The following is a 22,336-nucleotide window of genomic DNA, read 5'->3' as shown; positions in this document are numbered from 1 at the left end:
AATGAGAACATGGATCCATCATGCCTTGTTACCACTGTGCAGGCTGGTGGTGGTGTAATGGTGTGGGGGATGTTTTCTTGGCACACTTTAGACCCGTTGGTGCCAATTGGGCATCGTGTAAATTCCACAGGCTACCTGAGCATTGTTTCTGACCACGTCCTTCCCCTTATGACCACCATGTACCCATCCTTTGATGGCTACTTCCAGCAGGATAATGCACCATGTCACAAAGCCCGAATCATTTCAAATTGGTTTCTTGAACATGACAATGAGTTCACTGTACTAAAATGGCCCCCACAGTCACCAGATCTCAACCCAATAGAGCATCTTTGGGATGTGGTGGAACGGGAGCTTCGTGCCCGGGATGTGCATCCCACAAATCTCCATCAACTGCAAGATGTTATCCTGTCAATATGGGCCAACATTTCTAAAGAATGCTTTTAGCACCTTGTGGAATCAATGCCACGTGAAATTAAGACAGTTCTGAAGGCGAAAGGGGGTCAAACACTGTATTAGTATGGTGTTCCTAATAATCCTTTGGGTGAGTGTATATATAATGTATATATACACTGCCTTGTCAGTTACTACCTTTAGCTGTGATTACAGCACCCCAATGTGGTGGCGAGTTCATGTGTGAAAATGCTTCCTTATACTTCCAGAATCATTCTTTCACACTCTGAGTCCTGGAATACACCTGTGCCACTAGGGAAGATAAACTCGATATAGATGTATATAGAAATAGATGTGATACCCTGGTCAGCTGACTTCATTTTGTTGCTACATCATGCTGCTGAGCCTAGACCTGGCCAACTGAATCAACCTCAGATCATAACTCCGTTTCCAGAGACTTGTACAGTGGCCACTATGTATGATGGGTACATCACTTCATGCACTTCTTTTTTTACCATGATATTCCCATAACTCGGGAATAGGGTCAATCTGAACTGATCAGACCACATGACCTTTTCTATTGCTCCAAAATCTTTACAGTCCTTAGCAAACCAATGTCTTTTTCAAAAGTTGTTTTCTCATGGCCATTCATGTTTAGCATGTTTAAAACAATCCTTATTTGTTCTCATCACACTGTGTGCAAATGGAAATGCTCTTACTTTTATTATAAAACATAATGTAATGTTTTTTACTGTACATTTTGTTACCATGCAACATCACCAGGCGTTTAAATGATCCCAATTCATGACTTTTTTTCAGACCACATTTCTTCCATAACGTTGACAGTTTAACACTATATACTATGTGTTAAAGGCTTCTTGACCCACTTCCAGTAATGTCAAATCTCCTTGGTTGTTTGCTTTGCCTGATGCAGCCTAATAATTTAACCCTTCTGAAATGGTGACAATTTATTTCCAGACATTGTGTCTATTATCTAAAAATTTCTCACTGAGAATAATTTTGCTGGTCTGGATGAGGAAGTGCTATGAATGAAACAAATCATTAAATAGTGTCTTTAAGATTTGAAAAATGGTGTGCATATTACTCTCCTTTGCCACTGTAACCCTGCACTAATATGTACTGTATTCATAATCACTGATGGCATATGATGCAGTTGGGATTCAAACTTTAAATTACAACATAAGTCTAAATGCTGGGAATTGCTTTAAGTGGGTAATTTTATTATTATTATTTTTTGGCATAACATGTTGTCAGAAAAATGGACAGGTGTTTATTAACGTGAAATGTACTTAATGTTAAAACTGTGAGCATGCTTGACCTTGACCTGAGAACAGACCTTTTCCTCTCTTGCACTGTCTCACTGTGTCTTTCAACTCAAATTCATTGAATGCTGTCCTTCACCTGAGTGCCAGCTTTTTTTCTGGGTCAGTCCTTAGCCCTCTGAGAGGGCCTGAGCCACAAGAAGTAGAAAGAGAGAGAGAGAAAGAGAGAGAGAGAGAGAGAGAGAGAGGAGGGGGAGGTATTTATAGAAAAATAGGGCTTCGCAGTACATTTTTCCTCACAAAAAGAATCATTAGAGGACCCAGCTAGAATGTCCCAGATTTCTGATCAGTGCTCTGCATGAGGGCCAGGGCTAGACAAACTTAACAGAGGATGCAGAGCCCTGCTTGGGAAGAGCGTGTCCGTTCTCCTACACACTCCGTTGTTCTCCAAAGCTCATCCTGGGCTTAAGCTGCAGGTCTGATGGAGCTTAGATAGACTTTGTAAATGGTTTTAAGTGATTGGTGGTGACTCAGCCGACTTCCCTCGGGCCCTTGGGCTTCCCACTTCGATTCTGATACAAAGAGCAAAACGACACACCTGCAACCATGATGAGAAGATTTCTGAAGAGCCAGAAGGGCCGTTTTTCGCTCCGCCAAAGCCGTTCAGGATCCCGCAGTGCCTCCAAGGACTTCTGTAAGTTTGTCCTTTATCTATATCACTGTGTGTCTTCAGCAGCCTCACTGCTAAGAGGCAGGACAGATCACAAGGGATTCAGGTTTCTGTGCTAAACTTGGCTGTGTATCAGAGCGATTATTTGTAGTTCTAGTGAACGTTGCATTTTTAACCTTACTGTTTATTGCTTATTACAAGTAGGACTGTAAATTCATATTTGTGCTTTTTTTTTTTCCCCAGTGAGTTTCAGATTCAAACTAATTATATTTATCTGTTCTCTCATCTTGGCATTAGGTACTGTACATGCCAACAGCTCACACATTTCTCTGGGCTGGGCTTTTATGTTATATAATATCTTATATTCTAAAGTAATGACAACAAAGTTAACAATTTAGAGTTGTTATAAAGCTGCATGTGGATATTACAGTGCACGCAATAGACATCTAATATTATTTATGTAGGTTAGACCATATTCATGGCTTAATCCCAGCTATACATTTTTACAACTTTTGCTGGTTCGATTTCTTACATATTATTAATAAGGAGGTACTGTTCCTCTGTCAGTGTCTCTAACCTCAGTGTAAAAACACAAAATATAGATAATGCAGATTTGGGCTGCTTTCAGAATAATTCTCTGTCAGAGACTGCCTGCAGTACAAGAATGAGGGCAAGAGCTCTACTGGGGGTTTAGAGATAAAAAAAAAAAAAAAAGTGTGTGTGTGTATTTAATGAAGTCATGCTGTGAAGTGACGAAACACTAAACTATTTTTATTACATTATACAGTAATTGATTGTTGGTTATTATGTTAGATAATACTACAATGTTTGTATTTTTAAGAAAAGCTCATCATGATAAGAGTTTCGCTTTATATTGATAGATTTTTATGTTAGTGTATTAATTTTTGTAAACATTTGTTTCTATTTACAGACCCAAATCCACAAGTGCTCAGGGACTTCCCCTTAAACATTGGTATGTGAACGTAGTTCCTTTTATGTATTTTTTTTTACATATTGTCCATTTTCACTATTAGTGGATTTGCAACTTGATTCCTCCTAGACAAATTTCGGACAGTACCTTAGGCCTGCTGAAGATATGATACGTTGTGTCCAGACATAATTTGTTTATTTACATTCGCTTATGTTGAAATGACTCTATAATAGTCAATAGCTGTGAAGGCTGTGGCCTAGCTACATGTCTTGGTAATTGAACTCTTTTTTTTTTTTTAGATGTTTTAAACTTTAGGTGCCAGTTTTAGAGGTTTTTATTATTGACTTGAATTTCTCTTTCTCTCTTGTTTATGCTTGGACTTATTCTTGGGCACTGGTCACACTACATATGGTCTTGGTCTTGGTCAAAAGATGGTAAAAACAATATTTGTGTTTTCTTATCTTTTGCAAGTTTGACAAGAAATTATTACTTATTGTGAAGTTTATTGTCTTGAACTTTACTTAGGCATACTTTCATGTGGACGTGATATAGACTTGGTCTAAAACTAGTCCTGGTCTTGAATTTGACTATAATTTTGTTGACTGCACTTCTACGATGAATTTAGCAAATTTTTTAAATTGTTTGAATATGCTTTTGTGCCGGTGGCACTGTGGTATAGTGGTTAGCACCTGGACTGTGCCATGACTTTGCATGTTCTCCCCGTGATTGGTGGCTTTCCTCTGCGACTCTGGTTTCCTCCCACAGTTCAATGACATGCAGGTTAGGCTAACTGGCCTTCCCAAAATTGCCCGTAGTGTGTGTGAGTGTGTGTATGTGTGCGGTGCCCTGGGATGGATTGACACCCTGTCCAGAGTGTACCCAGCCTTGTGCCCTATGTCTCCGTGGATACAGGCCCCCAGCGACCCTGAATACAGGATTAAGTGGTATAGACGATGATGATGTTCCTTTTGTGTGAAATATTGATATAACATTCCACCAAGAGAATTACGAAAACATGTTAAATTAGGGTTAAACACATTACTTCTTTTGCTTCATGTTTCAGTTTACAGTAGTCACTTCCAAGATAAAATATTGCCACCTAATATAACACAGTAGCCTTGGATTTTAAGGACCGCTCCTGCACTTTTTTATAAACTTTAGAGTAATACCATCATAAACATTTCCAAATAAAAGGTACTGTACATGCAGTACTAAAAGTACAATAAAAGTACCATTAACAAGGTAATTCACAGTTTAGTACCCTTTTCCCTTGGGTTATAGGAAAATCTAAATTTGAATACTAGAATAATTTAACTGAAAAATGTACAGAAAGTAAATATCTCTTTAAAATCCTGTTATTCTCCTTTAGAACTGGCTCTTCCAGCGAATAACCAGGGCTGGCCTGAGGACTTTGGATTCAAGCTAGGTGGAGATGGGCCTAGCTACATCCTCTCTGTGGTGGAGGGCAGCAGTGCCTATATGGCAGGTCTGCAGCCTGGGGACCAGGTGCTGGAAATTGAGGGCCAGAATGTCTCCTCTCTCAGCACTAAAGCTCTCATCGCCTTAGCCCAAACTCTCAAAACTGTACCTCCAAGCATCGGGGTTGTGTCCCGCATTGAACAGGTCACTCAAACTATAAATATTAAAAGTTGTCAGTGTGTCAATGACTTGTGTTAAAACTATCAAATCCTCTGTAGGTGTATCTTGAGGATTTAAACTTTACATTTTCTCACTTTACAGTTGGACATCATTCCAGGACCCGACGGCCGCTTTGGCTTCACCATTGTTGGAGATTGCCCTTTGTTGGTGGAGGACTGCATGCTTAACTCTCCAGCAGGCCGCAGCGGGTTACGAGCGGGGGACTACGTGATGGAGGTGAATGGAATTCCAGTGAAACACCACGAGATGGCAGCAGCCATGATTAAAGCATCGCAGGGGCGAACACTGCGCCTTGGTGTGCTCAGAATAAACCGTTGGCAGAAACGCACCAGCAGCAGCATGAAAGAGACCTACCAAAGTGGAGATATAGTCCGTCAGGACCGCAAATACAAAGCCCTGGAGTTTAACAAGAAGGTTGGTACTACATTCTTCCACTATATGCTACAGTGACTGGACCCATGACTTTTTTTTTTGCTGTTGGACAGTTTCTTAACTTTTCATAATGTTGATTTTATATTACATTTATGAAATTCCGTTAATGTGCAATCAAGTACAATGGTCTTGGAAATAAAACACCTCTTAACAGCAATCATTCTTTTTATTTGAAGAATATGAAGTTCTTCTTGGTGCTGGTTCCTTTGTGTCTTCAGGTTGAGGAGATTTTAGGTGAAGAGCCAATGGTAAAGGAGAGGCTTTTTGACCTGCTGAAGCAATACGCATCAGAGAGGGATGTGGAGCAGCTGGCATCCACACTCCCTGAGATACTGATCAATGAGGAACATCAACAGCTGATAGACAGCATCAGGTACCATTGAGATTAAGTTGAGTTATGGTCAGCAAACTCACAGGTACTGCAAAACTTACATTTTTAATACCTTAAAACGTATATAAGCCATCTTCTGGTTATTTCTTTTATCTTCAACTCAGTAGGCTTTGTTGTATTTTTTTCTGAGTCAGCAGTTTCATGCAGTTTCATCTAGTTTAAATGACAACATTATCTATATTGTAAATGACATCATTACCTTTTTCTAGGTTTGACTGAAGTTCTCTTGCTCTTTCTGTCATTTCATTTCCTTGCCCAAATATAAAAGTGAGGGAAATAGAAAGCAAACATCTCATACTAATATGAGTAGAATTACTCAGTAAGAAAATACAAACTTTACTAAAAATCTACAATGGAAAAATACAATTTTTTAAATCAAAGCAATTGCCTGTTTTCTGGTGACAGAAGCTATTGACAGCTTTGTCGTAATCAGGACAGTGTCTATAAATATTGTAGGGAATTAGGAACCATGCCAAGTCCAATAGCATCAGCTGCAGAAAGATTTGATGAAATGGAAGTTTGATACCCTCACATTTCTTGCATTAAGTGACTCCTGCTATTTAGATGTGAAGTGGCTGGTTGATTTAATAAAAGGGCACATTAAGAAAGGTTTGCTTTTTGGCACTGATATCTTTTGTCTTGTCTAATCTTTTATTCATTGTTGGAATTAATATGGATGTAGCCAAACATAAATGTCCCACAGTTAAGTAAAGAATAAGTTATAATAGGAAAATATTACAACCAGTGAACATTTTATCAATAAGAGGATGTCCTTATTCCAACTTTACAAATATTCTGATAATTGAATAGATCATATATAAAGTTCTCCTTACAAAATGCCTAATCCATCCATCCATCCATCCATCAACAGTTGCTTTTATGAGGTTGAGTCTTAGAGGCAACAGGTTCAGCCCAGCCACACTCCATAGAGACTCATTTCAGCCACTTTATTTATTTATCTCATTTTTGTTCACTACCAATAGCGCATGACTATGTTTAAGGGTTGAAACATAGATTGACTAATAAATTGAAAGCTTTGCACTCTCTGCAGCTCCTTCTTCACCACAATTGTTCAGTACAGATCCATCATTAATGCTTATGCTGCACCAATCCACCAGTCAATCACACTGTAGTTTACTCTAGCTCATTAGCAAGACAGCAAAAATACTTGAACTTTGCTTTGGATAGCAACCTGAAAAGATCACTTTACAGTGTTTAGTAGTCCAATGAAGGACCAATAATCCAGGTGTGGAGCAAATGTTAGTGCACCTAGATGCAGTAATATTGATTTTATAAAGTGGGGTGATTTTACAACGGAATGTAAAAAAGGCTGATGTGGACAATATTAGACAGGTTTCTTAGAGAACTGATAGCTGATTGGAACAACTGAGTCAATATAAACCTGCAATATGAATTACAATTATATCTGTTGTACTTGCTGTTATAGAACTTTATACACCTGAAATCACAATGTCTGTCCCCATGGTCCCGCCCCTTTCTGTAAAATTATTTCCGGCCATTACTTACCAGATGCTAGTGCAAAAACTCACATTCAAAACCTTTCATGGTAGCACTTTCAGCAAAGAACCACATCAGCTTACATTATATCATTAAAAAAACACTTTGTCTCTTTAGTAAACGCTTCTAGCTTGTTCCAAAGTCCATGTTTTATGGCTAACTATCTACTAAACCAGATATCACTAGGTAGCGGACCACTGTAATTTTCCTTTGGTTTACGAGTGTTTTAAAATACAAGCACGCTTCCCGGAACGAATTACGCTTGTAATCCAAGGTTCCACTGTACTCAATATAAATATTATCGAAATGGTATGGAACTTTTAAATTGCTCATTTTTTTAGACTTACAAGGACTGCATATAGAGAGACCTGATTCTAACACAAGCATGAAATTTGGACTTTTTTTTTTTGACAAAACCTTCTTAAATTTTTGTTTAGTATCTCTGTTCTAAACCAAGGCTGAATCCCAAATCCATTTCTAATTCCTGAACAAGGGCACTATGTGGTGTGTGGAACAAAGGATTGCAAAATAGCTTTCCATTTTGCTCTATTTTACAATTTCCATTTACTGTAGGTTTGTTAGCTATAAATCAAAAAGCTTGAAATGTTAAAATTAGTTAAGATTACCTGCACGGCATGAAGCCTATAGCAATGTAAAGCAATGTACCATCATCTCATTTGCAACAGAAGCACTAATTAAGCTAACGCTATTGGTAGCAAACAACACCAAATCCAAGAAGAATCACATATTTGAACACTGTCTGAGGTAAGCATGTTAAAATACAGACTTTTGCAAATTAAAATCCTTTCTACCTCAATCTTCCATTTCCACATTTACGAAAGTTAAGAAATTCACCACAAATATACTGCATGTAAGAATAATTATCCATACAAAAGCTTTCAAATGCTAGGTTACTCTTTTATCTGTATGACAGCACATTAGGTAATCTGGTAGGTATTCAGGAAGTCATCAGGTAATTCTGTTTTTCTCTAACAGAAAAAACACTACCTCTAGGAACCACTGTAGTAACTAGGAACCATGGTTGCCAGTGGTGACTATTGTATTTATTCCTATTTTTATGACCGCGGTAGGACCTTTGGTCAACATTCATATACCACAGACAACTTGGGAGCACCTAATCTGTATATGTTAAGAATTTGGGAGGAAATTGGAGTACTTGGAGGAAACCTCCTAGGCACAGGGAGAACATGCAAACTCCATGTACAAAGATCCTGGGGCAGGAATCGAATCTGGACCCTGGGGGTGTGAGGCCACAGTGCTAACCACTAAGCCACTGTGCTGCCTATTCTTACTTGGTGTCTATTAAATGGGCTTTTGCTAACTAAGTTATTATAGGATAAAGTGGCTATATCTGACAACAAGAGAACCACAAAGCTTACTAAGTGGAAAGAAATCAATTGGAGGAACAAAAGCTCCTGCTTTTCATTTTTTATTGTTTCTTGGACAAGTAACGGTATCCATTATGGAAAAAGACTCCAAAACAGAAACATGCTGACACTAGGAAACAAAGGAAACAAGCTCTCATTAGAGTGGAGTGTCCAGTTGATTATCTGCTTGCATATCATTGTTGAGAATATGGTAACTCTCAAGAACTATTTCTTCTCTATTGTCTCAGTATGCCGTAATCTTTAAATCTTGCAAATCTTTGAATGCCCACATTGTGTTGATTTTGCCTTTTCCTTTCCATTTTCTAGTTTGCATGCATAGTTTATTATCACATCATAAAAATCACACATTCCCCTCCCCTTCTCTTTATCCAGCACTAAGCTCATATTGGCATTTTTTCTTCTCCCAAATGTTGCTACTGGCAGCCTTTGGAAGTGTGATATTCCAGCCAATTTGCTCACTGGCTTTGTATAGCCCTACTGTAAGGTGGATGGGGTGATGGAGTAACTCTGGGTTATATTTGATGCTTTGTGCACTGAAGCAGCAGCCGCAAAGTTCCCGTGTGTGGTGTGGGACTACGGTAGAGTGATGAATTGCTGTAGGTGAGTAATGCTGGACATTCCTGATCTGTTTGTCTCTCCCTGTGCTCTGCTGCTGCAAGGTGTGATTTACACAAAGTAGTGCTTCATTGCGTTTCTGTCTTGTGACGTGATTAAAGATATGCGAGATAACGTGAGTATTCTTGATATTGTTCTGTCTTACTCTTATGAAAAATACCCTCTGTAGGTTAAGGAGTAGCATTCATGTGATTACTGAGCTAAATTGTTTTTTTTTTCCTTTATGATATCTGTGCCTAAATATATAAGAAATGTAAACGCATTATAATTCAGAAACATTTAAACATTGACAGCCTCTTTGTATAGTCAGGACATGCCTTAGAACATACAGTGGACATGGACAGTCCTGTACTGTAGTTTGAAGTCTTTTTTTTTCCTAAAGTAAATGATTTTCACCTATTTCAATTTAGCTATTTAATTAGTAATGTACGTGCACAGAAGTGCAATTAATACAGCTTTATGGAAATGCAAGGGTTCATTGTTCTGTAGTTATTCTGTTGTTACAATAGTATTACATTTTAGGGGAAAAATATTGGTGCATACAACAACACCTACTACAATCATTTAAATAATTCAATGAAACATAATAAATAATTTAAAACAAAAAAGGAATCAAATGAATGGAGAAAACTAAATATTACCCTGACTATGCTGTATCATGTACCTAATAACAAAACTACCCAGGAGACGGGCCATGCATTTGTGGATACACACTCCTTCACTGTAGAACATGTTTTGTTGATAGGAGATAATAGTTGCTGCATTGATCATGTACTTTCACGAGCAGCCTTTCTTTTCTTTTTTTTTTCTTTTTTTTTATCTCTCATGGCTATGTGGTGAACCACAGCAGGATGGAACTGACAGTTGCAGCTGTCGTTGTTTTCATTTGATTTAAACATGCTCAGGTTTTTCCTTTCTCACAGTGGAAATAAGATCAATCATGCACAAAAAGCCTTTTTGAACATATCCGTTCCCTTTGGTAGACACTTTTCTTAAAACATTCACTCCATTAACTGTTTCTCTGTGATCTGTATAAGTATAGCCGCAATGATGAAATAAAATCTGCAATAAGTAACACCTAGCATTAATTCTTACTTAAATGGCCCTGAAGAAGAGTGCTAATGGGGCAATGCCAGTAGGGTGCCTCTCTCGCTCTCTCGCTCTCTCTCTCGCTCTCTCGCTGGGTCGAATAGCTGCTGATTAGGTACACTGTCATGGGAATTTGAGGCATCCTAACACAGCAGGATTTGGCAGGCTACACTAACGGAGTGGTGTGAGTGTTAGCCCGTGGCAATCAGAGATGATTCAGGCATATTTATTCTCATTAATAATACATTAATCCTCATTAATAAAACATTATGTCACAGACAGTATGGCCTTGACTCTATATAGAAGACAATAAGGACAATAAGAATATGGCAATATAATGTCAACGAGATTGTTTTGAAACTTTCCAGAAGTGGATCATCCTATGAAGCTGTGTGGACTCTCCAACCTCCACAAGAAATAAGCTAGGAAGTAGAGCACCGTGTTCCAAATACCTAGATTTATGCTCCTCATCCATTTTTTTTAACCTCTGAGTCATTTTTACTCAGTTTTTTATCATTGATGAAAATGTGATCTGTTTTTTGTCATGCATTAACATTTATTTCGTTCCCTTGTATAATGCCCTGCATGCACAACATTTCATAACATACTACAGTAAAAGTCAGACAATATAACAACACAACCAAAACACAATAGCAAAATAAGAAAAAAACAACATTAACTTAAAATAAAAAGAGTGCATGCATAGTGAGTATAATAAAGTGGGGCAAAAAAGTATTTAGTCAGACACCAATTGTGCAAGTTTTCTCACTTAAAAAGATGAGGGAGGCCTGTAATTTTCATCATAGGTATACCTCAACTATGAGAGAGAAAATAAGAAAAAAGTTTAGAAAATCACATTGTAGGATTTTTAATGAATTAATTGGTAAATTCTTTGGTTAAAATAAGTATTTGGTCACCTACAAACAAACAAGATTTTGGCTCTCACAGACCTGTAACTTCTTCTTTAAGAGGCTTCCTTGTCCTCCACTCGTTACCTGTATTAATGGCATCTGTTTGAACTCTTTATCAGTATAAAAGGCACCTGTTCCCAACCTCAAACAGTCACACTCCAAACTCCACTGGCCAAGAACAAAGAGCTGTCAAAGGACACCAGAAACAAAATTGTACACCAGGCTGGAAAGACTGAATCTGCTATAGGTAAGCAGCTTGGTGTGAAGAAATCAACAGTGGGTGCAATTATTAGAAAATGGAAGACATACATGACGACTGATAATCTCCCTCGATCTGGGGCTCCACGCAAGATCTTACCCTGTGGGGTCAAAAAGATCACAAGAACTGATCCGTTTAAAGGAAAGAATGAATGTATCTTGAGATTTTGAGTGAAAATCTCCTTCCATCAGCAAGGGCATTAAAGATGAAACGTGGCTGGGTCTTTCAGCATGACAATGATCCCAAACATGAAAATGTGATCTATTTTTGTCACCCATAAACATTTATTTTGTTGCCACCCGGGCAACGAAGGAGTGACTTCGTAAGAAGCATTTCAAGGTCCTGAAGTGGACTAGCCAGTCTCCAGACCTCAACCCCAAAGAAAATCTTTTGAGGGAGTTGAAAGTCTGTGTTGCCCAGCGACAGCCTCAAAACATCACTGCTCTAGAGGAGATCTGCCTTGAGGGATGGGCCAAAATACCAGCAACAGTGTGTGAAAACCTTGTGAAGACTTACAGAAAACGTTTGACCTCCATCACTGCCAACAAAGGGTATATAACAAAGTATTGAGATGAAATTTTGTTATTGACCAAGAGAACTTGCACAATTGGTGGCTGACTAAATCCTTTTTACCCCACTGTATAATCAATGCTAACTGGATACAGCACACGTTAAAAAAACAATAACAAAATAAAATATAGAAAAAAGCACAATAAAAAAGCACTTTTGTTGTGTAATCTTGTGTTATCCGAATCTTGACAATGATTTAATGCCATGTTGCGTTATTGTGGTTAAATTGTTAATAAGGAGTTATGTTATTATTGTGAGTAGTAAATCTTCTTTTGAATAAATTCATCCTTTGGATTAGTTATCAGCATTTGCATTATCATATTAATATCTTTCAAAATTAACACCATATCTAAAATTATATGAAATAAATAAAAATAAGTACGATTAATACTTTATTAATATCATTACATTGCATTGCCTTTTTCAGTAATTTCATTTTGTGCAGCTCTCTATTAAATACATTTTTGAGGTAAACTAAAGTTTTAAATTTCAGTGTAAATTAAACAAGTGTATGACTTCCCTTTTTTATTGGGGGGATTTATAATTATTTTAAAAAGTTATTTCTATAATTTAACAGTATATTTGTATGTAATATTTAACATTTGCATTTTACAATTTAATCTAACATCCACATGTAACATTTCAAATTGGATTTACAATTTATCTTAAATCTTAAAACTATAACATATAAGCATCACAATAGTCTCAAATGTTAAACATCAGTTAGTATCATATATCAAATAAATATATAAATGTATTTTAGAATTTATATATTATATTTAACAAATAAATATATTTGTTTTATTGCAATTTGCATAGAAAGCCTTCTAATATTTCAGTATTTTAGTGGAAATTACAATATTTTATGACACAAAGACCTTCATTCACACATTATCAGAGGTGGAAGGTAACCAAGTACATTTACATTTACATATTTTTTTATTAATGTACTTATGTTTTATGTACAGTATCTGTGCTTAACTTGAGTAGTTTTATTAGTGAACACCTTTTACTTTTACTCCACTACATCCTACAACAAATATTTGTACTTTTCACTCCACTACATTTCTGTATGAAGTTATGTTACAGAATCAAAGTGGTGTGAAACAATAATATCACCACCTGCTGGCTTTTATGCATAATTGCATGATTTGCCTTCCCTAATCATCTAGCAGGTGTTTGAACCCAGAATTGGAGACTTGGGAGAATTGGTTGCATATAGTGATGACACAGTGTGTTCACAGTTGGGCAGCACAGAGAGAGAGAGAAAAAGAGACAGATTAATGTCTTTAAGATCTATGACTTTAGGATTACTGCTGGGTAATATAGGATTAGAACAATATAGGATTAGAACAAAAGGATTAGAACAAAAAAAAATTAAGTAAATATAAAGATACGTGCTTTTGTATTTTAGTTTATGTAGAATTGTAAGTGTAGAATTACCAAGGGTATTTCTTTGTTAAGAGATACGTACAGGATTTGTGTACTTTGCGCTCCTCTGCTCATTATGGACAGAACTCCGTCAGTTCATGCTAGCTGTTTTCCCCTTAAAGATCCGAGCAGCGGTGTGCTTTTCTGTCCGTGCAAATCTGTACAGTTCTCCCTCAGGGTGTCCACTATTTTTAAGCAGCCTACTTACTTTAATAAATGCTTTTTGGTTCATGACGCACTGCAAGTTTGCACAAACTCCACATGGCAGCCTTTAGAAGATGAAGTTTTTGGGTCTATATTCATACAGAATAAGGTTTTTTACCTTTGTCTTTCAAAGAGGGCTTTGCTGTGATTCAGATTTTGCTGGGTATCCCTATCTTATTTGGTTTTGATTGTGCAAACCGTTGAATTATTGCCCATTGTGCTGATGTCATGTTGCCAGGTGATCGCATGACTTCAAGCAGGACATGTGCTGATGTTTGCATTGATGGTTATCCGTACTGTTATCAGCAGGGTTTTTTCTTTTTTTTTTCCCTCATTTGTCGGATTTTCCTTGTGCCGTGCTGACCTGCCTGTGAAATTCCTCAGGGAGTTCCTCGCACTCCTCTCACTTTTCTCTCCCACCTCTCCTGCTTCTCTCCTCCTTTCATTTTTCTCGCTCCAACTTCAAGGCAGTCGCGAACACACCTCACTGCTTGGTCCTCGGTGGGTGGCAGTTGATCTGAGGTAGAGGGTGAAGACTTGCAGCAAGACCTGAATGCCCTGTGGCATGTTCTTTGGAGTGTATGGAGTATTATCTGAGCTTAAATATGGGTAACGGTTGGAACGATGACCTCTGGTGCACTTTAACGCTTCAATAATTATATAATTGATGGTTTTTAACATGATGCTGGTTGATACACCTGTACTGAGACAGTCATGTTTGGACTTTAGAGATCTGCTATATCTGGCTCTTCTCAGAGTGTTTTTCGCTCAGGGATTAATTTATGGGAACCTACACTGTTAGTCTTCTGGCTTGCTGCTGAGAGATGAGCTGAGAAGCATGGGAAGGGACAGAAGTTTCTCCAAACACTTTCGGTAAGAGGGATCTTTTCAGTGAGTTCAGTGCCACATTGATCTTTTACCATGATGGGAAATTGAGTTGTCATATATGTTTAAGTTCTTGGGCATCGAGTACATGCTTATAGTAAGACAATAACTTATCATTGACATTATATTATCACTATATCACTATATTATCATTATATTATTCTATGCATTTTTAATAACTTAAGTGCTGTGGCAAAAGTTACCTTTTTGATGGAAACATAAGTACTTTGTAGGCATTGCATGATAATCATTTATTCCCATGATTGAGGCTTTTCCTTAATAAGTTGCTCATCTCAGTTGTCACTCCTTCGAATAGTGTGTCCTTGATCTGCAAACCCCACTTCATGGTTAATTTTAGTTTTCCTGTGACCTCCTTCTAATTGAGGGCATTCCAGTATAAATGAAAGTTAAGCAAGAATAACCTGAGCTCTGCTCTGCTCGAGAGCAACTAAGGAAAGTTTGATGTGTGAATGCAATATGGTGGTGAAATTTTGGTGAAAATAGAAGTAGAAATAGAAATAGAAAGTACTTACCAGTGACTGGTGTTATACCAGTCACTGGTAACTACTAAGGAGACCTACATAGTGTATAATATCCACTTTCCACTTATACTTTCACTTACAGTGTATCAAATGCACAAAAAGCTGTCACACCTGTTAGTTTTTATCTCCTGGAATGAGTCACATGACTTTTTGGCACAAGATGGTCCATTCCAGCACAAGCACAGGTGCTGTGTTCTGACCCAGATATGCTGCTCTAACACTGCTCAGGATAAGGGCACGTAGCTCTTTGGAAAAAGGCCAAGTAAAGAGATACCGAAATACACAATAGAAAGAAGTGCGGAAATCATTCAGGATTGCTGGGACAGTATGTTAAATACAGATATATAAAAGCTCAGCAGGAACACATCAGCAGAGCCACTATATCTTTCCTGATGTCACCATCTCTTGCTGTTGTAGTAATTAAAAATAATTATTCATTTTAAGTACATCAGTGTAGTTGCACATACTATGGGTGGTTAATCATTTCTCTTCCTGTAGGGGGCAGTGCATTTCAATGCTTTCCCTAGAATTTTGCCATTTATCCTGATTCTCAAACACAAACCCTAAATCCCACTTCCCTGAATCAATCACTCTGTTGCCATGGAGATGACCAGCTGGGCCATTTGCTGTCTAAGTTGTGCTCAGTGGATCTCAGCAGGACTCCATGTTAAACTGTTTGATATCCTGCTGCACACACTGCTGAGATGCAGCCACTGGAAAGGTGTGAACATGCGTGATAATTAAAATCTGACCTTTAGGTTATACAAGCTGAGGTTATTCTGAGCTGTCAGTAATGTAAAAAGTTCCTCCATATTGTTAGAATGTATAAATCTGCCCCAGTACATTTCAAGCCCAGTGTGTTTGATTTCAGAAGCAAATGTGTCCCCATTCATTTCTGACATTGTAAGTGAAGAAAGCTATTTTCAGCAAGTAAGTCTTAAAATCAATTAAATGATACTTTTTTTTTTTAAATAACATCATGGTCCAAAATATTAATTTGTACAACATCAATTTGAAAACAATTAATTAATTAACACATATAACTATTTCTAATTTTTTATTTATTATTGATGATATACATTCATTTCCTCAACAGTCTCTCTTTTTTTTACACTTATTATGAGAAACTGAATTATGAAATGTCCAGAACTACTGTCAGCGCTTTTTTTTTTAAATATAAAAATATATAGTAAAATGATGTTTATACTCACTGGTTACATATTACTGCAACAGTCTAATAAGGCATATCCTTTTAATTAAGTTGAATGCATGGAATAACCTTGTTCATGCTTTCTTTACTACTTTGCAAATTTTTAGCATATTTGTAATTTTCCCCATTCCTGCTGACATGTTTGAGAACCTCATTAACAGGACATACAGTATTTGGGCACTGATGGTTCTGGGATTAAAGCTTTGGGTTACATACAGTATCTAAAGGTTGGTGGTTCAAGCCGCAGAGCTGCAAAGCTAGGGCTCGAGTGAGATCGTTAACCCTGTTACCTGTCAGGATGCTGTCTCATGACTGTCCCTTTTGCTCAGCAAGCTGTGATATGTGAAGATAAGAATCTTACTGAGCTGTGATGTTTATGTGGCAAACGAAAGGCTTCTTCATTTATTAATTAATTCCCCAATTTTGGGTGATTAAGGTTAGGGCTTTGAACACTCCAGTAATTTTAATTAGATACCCTAATTAAAATGGATCATTTCATAACAATGGAACCCATCAATGGGTTGAGAAATGTTGTCTGTCTGGTCCAATCCCACAGTTTCTGTTAAAAGTTAATAGTGGATGTGAAAGAAAGGTAAATGACCATTGCAGCTACAGTAGCTGTATTTAATAGCCCATGTTGCCAGAAGTGGCTGTAATAGGCACAGGAAAATCAAAAAGTGTAGGATAGTGCAATTAAAGAATATGGCCTGGTTAAATAAATCAAATTTTTTTACATCCTGAGGATGGCCAAGTGCATGTGTGTCACTTACCTGGGGAAAATATGGTTCCAGGATGGACTATGTGGGGGAAAAAAGACACATTGGTAATCTTGGTTCCTGGCATTCATGTGGATGTTACTTTGGCATGTGCCACAATCTAAACATTTTTGCACAACAAGTATACCCCTCTAACAGTATTCCCTAATCACCTATTTTAGCACAGTAGTGCACCCCGCCACATGGCAAAAAAAGTGTTCAGAGATGGTTTGAGGACATGACAAAGACTTTAAGGTGTTGACTTGGCCTCCAAATTTCCCGGGGCTCAATCCAATAGAGCATCTGTGAGATCTGCTGGAAAAACAGTTTTGATCCATGGAGGACCCACATTGCATCTTATTGGACTTAAAGGATCTACTGCTAAAATCTTAGTGCCAGATACCACAGAATACCTTCAGAGGTCCATGTCCATGTCTTGGTGGCACAAGAGGGACCTACACAGTATTAGGCAGGTAGTTTTAACGTAATGTTTGATTTGTATATAATTTTTTTTTTCACATTTCTGTTTTTTTAAACCCTTTTTTTTAATAACACTTTAATAATATTTATTTTACTTGATTTGTACTTTATATCCATGTCCTCCTTTTAACTTTCATATTTACTTTATCTCATCTATGACTAGTCAATTCACACTCTGAAAGCCTACAAAACGCACTTTCCGACAGCTGTAATCTGCCAGAATATTCAGAATTGTCTTCCACTATAGCTTCATTTTGTCTTCCACTATAGCTTCGTTTTGTCTTCTGCATCCTCGGGAAATTTGAATTTTGAGGAATGGCAAGCACAGCTCTTCACCTTAATCAGCTTGTGCTATATCGAAGCACAACCATTATGTAGACCCTTTTTGCTCTATATATATGAGATGGAGGGAGAGAGGAAGAAATGGAGCCATTCCTGAGGGAGGGTTACGAGGGAGAATGAGAGCAGGTACAATTTATTCATACAATGTAGAATTGATTTCAACAAGAAGCCCACTTGCTCTCCTTAACGGTGCAAGTGGCCTTCTGGAATGTGTTAATTAGGAGAAGTGTTACCCATGGACTACGGGGTATGGGTATAGCTCTTTAATTGGCTGCCTGACAATATGAAGACGTATCACTTCCTGCAGCTTACCGTATATCCTATTCCCTTTCTTTAGTAGCTTATTATAGCAAATTATTAAATGCTAATTAGGTTTAAAGCAGTTTATTTCAAAGTGATTTTAATATTGCTGTAGTTCACTTTTGTTTGTTTGTTTTTGTTGCGTAGAGAAAAAAGCAGAAGAAAAGAATGTGAATCACTGTAGCTTATAATAATGACAGCTTGCTGTTACTGGCTGTCAAAATGTCTGAGGTGTAACTACACTGCAGCTGAATGGAATCAATCACTCACTTTCAGGAAACACTTTATCCCTGTCGGTCCTATGGTAGATCCAGAACCTATCCCATAAAGGGGGGGGGGGGAGTTCCTGTATAGCGTGCATGCACACCACATGGTACTTTAACATTAACTCTAAATGCATTTTTCACCCCTTTCAATTTTGGGTGTGTTTTTAAAAGCTGGAAATGTATTTATTATTGAGAGACTCTGTATTTCGATACTGCAGATACCGTTCTCTTAGTCAGGGAGGTGGATAGTTTTCAGAACTAGAAAATATAGAAATCAAGTCAAGTCAAGGCAAGTAGTCATGTAGGCTTTTATTGTCACTTCAACCATATACAGTTAGTACACAGTGAAACAAAACAACGTTCCTCCAGGACCAAGGTAACTAATTGCTAACTTAGAGACCTAATTAGCCGATTAGCTGGGACAAGACAGATTAAAATATGAAAATTTCACCAAATGAATCCACTATTCATATGGGTCAGGTTATTTTGTACTTTTATCTTTAATGTCTGGGGAAACATATCATCCTATTTAAATATACAAATTTTGCAGTCCCATATCATCTTATTTTTTCAGATAGACTTAATTTATAATTTTGGTAGGTGAGATGCTGGATGATATGTTTATGGTGACAAATGAGAAGATCGTTAATAAATTGCATATACATCATTTGAAGTAATACTGCACTTCTTACTTTTTTCCCCAACAAACTGCCATCAGATTCCAGATTCTTAGACGAATGGGTCTATTTTTATTTATTTGTTATCAACAGTGACAAAAGTGTCAGTTTTATTGCATATAATGGACATCAAGTGCCAAGGGAAAGAGATTTTTGAATGCATTTTCATCATGATGTAAATTATAGCAGACTTTCTCTGCTGCACACTCACTCACCTCCTCCTCCTCCACTCAGGAGATATGTGTGAACAGTTGTCCTGCCTCCATGTATTCTCTCTCTCTCTCTCTCTCTCTCTTCTTCCAATGGCTCTACATCCTTCTCACTTCAGTGATTTTGAGTTTGGTGGAGAGACTGTAATTTCCGTTCTTTGCACCTATTCCTGTTTTTACTCCTTTTCTGTCATGTTCATTAGGATATTCATTCCAAAGAAGCACCGACAACGCTTTGATGATGTGGTCTCCCAGAGTCTGATAAGCCGCCTGAGGGGCCGCAGTTTTAGCGAGCACAGACAGAGTGGACTGCGCCGCAGCCGCAGTGAGGATCACCCGGAGCGGCTGCTGGTGTCTACACGGGCCAGCTCAGTGCCACGCACTGCCCATGAGGATGGCATCATACCACCCTCTCGTGGCCTTCGCAAAACGACTTCACTCATCGCTGGCCACACCGGCGCCATCGCCAACCGCAGGCAAGTAATTCAGGGTAACACTATAATAATGATGTATGATATGGTACAATATGATATGCTTTAATTATTATACTATTCCTTTAGAGTTGAAGATTTGTTTCTAATAAATACTAACTTGTAGTTTCACCTTCAATTATTTCAGATGTTTGTACTGAAAAAAAACTTTAAATTACTAAAAGCTCTCAAACTAATCACTACATTATCAGACAATCTTTTGATGTAGTGGCTAAAAACGCAGGTTACCTATCCCAAAGCCGTAACACCCTGAACTATTTGCTTTGGAGTGTGACCTAAAGTAATGCTAAAATACCCCAAATAGCATTGCAAGTTACCTCACCTATGTAATAACAGCACTTATACAGTATATCAAGAGCTATTAAATGACTTTTTAATTGGAAAAATTAAGGTACATTTCAACAGTGGCTCTGAAAAACTATAAAAAGCAAAAAAGTTCTTAAATACACTCTTATGGAAATGATGCCACAAATTTTCAGATCAAGAAAAAGAAAAAAGAGTTTTAGATTTCAGTGTAGGATTATCACTACTATCAGTGTGGCACAGAATTAGCGCTGGTGAAATGTCATGATGGCCTTCAGAGAAGCTTTGATCTGTCTGTTTTAACTTTAATCACTACAGGTAAATCTTGTCTTTAAACTGTTCTCTGGTTCCTTTTTTTTTTTTTACTTTAGAGCTTAAGTTTTTATTTATTTGTAAGTCCCAGACACTTTTTTTAAGGTGTATATTTAATTGAAGATTTTTATTTGATGGGTCAAGCTCACCGTGACAATAACCTTTCTAGTTCTCATAAATTATAAAACATCACTCATGGAGCTTGCACCTTCAGTCGCTGCTTTCAGGTATATTTTTATTACAGCATCAAAGCTACCATATGGACTTTCAGACCAAAAAAAATCTGTGATCTCAGTGTTTTATCTTGTGCTTTTATAGCGAAGTTTTAATTTACTGGAAGCATACATATTATGTAATACTACTACTGTACTACAGCGACTTCTACTACTACTATTATTATTATTATTATTATTATTATTATTATAACATTATAATATATATATATATATATATATATATATATATATATATATATATATATATATATTTCTTAGTATTATAACAATAACAATAATAATAATAATAATAATAAATCATAAGAAAAAGAATAGTTCTACATATTATTATTATTATTAAAACATTTTATTATATATATATATATATATATATATATATATATATATATATATATATTTTTTTTTTTTATTATTATAACAATAACAAAAATAATAATAATAAATCATAAGAAAAAAAGAATAGTTCTTCATATTATTATTATTATTATTATTATTATTATTATTTTATTTTATTTATTTTTATTATACAGATACATTATATATTATTTCTAGTGGTGGTCTAGGGAGTTACTATGGAAACACAAGGATGATTAGATGGGGCCGAGGTGTGTACGTGTAAGGATCTCTACATGAATGAGGGACTTATGCCATACAAACATTTTAAGGCATTATTTAAAAGCATTTTAAGATTGAAACCTGACATTTGGCTTTTTTCTTCCTGCGTTATAGGACAGTGCGGGTCTACAAAGGGAACCAAAGTTTTGGTTTTACACTACGCGGGCACGCTCCTGTTTGGATCGACTCTGTTATTCCAGGTACAAAAAACACACAAATAAACCAGTAAACATAATATCTATGTCCATCTTAATTTATAAGTATGTCTTCCATGGTTAATTTACATAAACAGTTTAAATATTGCCAATGCCTGATGTGCTAGATTTCTTCTATTTAAGTTCCAAAACATTTTAAGGCATTTCTTGAGGCTCAAAACAATAGTATGGCTGATGTTTTTGTGTGAAATACTAGCATGGGGATAAGTAAGAAACTGCTTAAAGTTTGGTAACTAGTGCTGTAGTTTTAAGTGTGTGGGTATGATTGGTGTAAATTGGTTTGAATGTTCCTCTCCAACAGGGTTTGATGGCTGAGGGTGCTCGGTCTCAGTGCCTGTAGTTTAAAGTGTCATCAAAGTGTATTGAATTGTGTATGTGAAACATGTGACTGTTTTTCAGGTAGCCCAGCTGAGAAAGCAGGCCTTAAACCTGGAGATCGCATCTTGTTTCTTAATGGCCTTGACATGAGGTAGTTTTTATTGTAATAAATCTGGCTTTACTATTACAATACAAAGCAACAAGCATGTGAATGTTTGTGTTACTTGTCGTGTATTGTATGTTGACCCATGTCTATGCCATCATTCTAAACCACATGCAACATTTAGAAAGTGCACCCTTATCTGTAATGTCTAAAAATGTCATTGGCTACTGCTAAGCAAAGGGACAATTATTACTGGAGGCTAAAGAAGGTATAGAGTTGAAGAAAAAAATCCAACAAACATAAGTGTTTTCGTAG

The 22,336-nt window shown here is 36.9% G+C and overlaps 1 protein-coding gene across 1 annotated transcript in view; it reads left to right on the top strand.

The window, feature by feature from the left end:
* Positions 1 to 2,282: 2,282 nt before the first annotated feature.
* Positions 2,283 to 22,336, top strand: part of grid2ipa (glutamate receptor, ionotropic, delta 2 (Grid2) interacting protein, a) — a 30,286-nt gene continuing 10,232 nt past the window's right edge. The window contains 7 exon segments of the mRNA XM_053515052.1: positions 2,283 to 2,367; positions 4,644 to 4,897; positions 5,015 to 5,347; positions 5,584 to 5,738; positions 19,632 to 19,904; positions 21,500 to 21,585; positions 22,000 to 22,069. Of these exon segments, the coding sequence (XP_053371027.1) occupies positions 2,283 to 2,367; positions 4,644 to 4,897; positions 5,015 to 5,347; positions 5,584 to 5,738; positions 19,632 to 19,904; positions 21,500 to 21,585; positions 22,000 to 22,069 (1,256 nt within the window).

Source organism: Clarias gariepinus, chromosome 16 (assembly GCF_024256425.1).
Source record: "Clarias gariepinus isolate MV-2021 ecotype Netherlands chromosome 16, CGAR_prim_01v2, whole genome shotgun sequence".
Taxonomy (NCBI): domain Eukaryota; kingdom Metazoa; phylum Chordata; class Actinopteri; order Siluriformes; family Clariidae; genus Clarias; species Clarias gariepinus.
The sequence above is the reverse complement of the archived record's forward strand: the minus strand, read 5'-3'. Positions and strand labels throughout refer to the sequence as shown.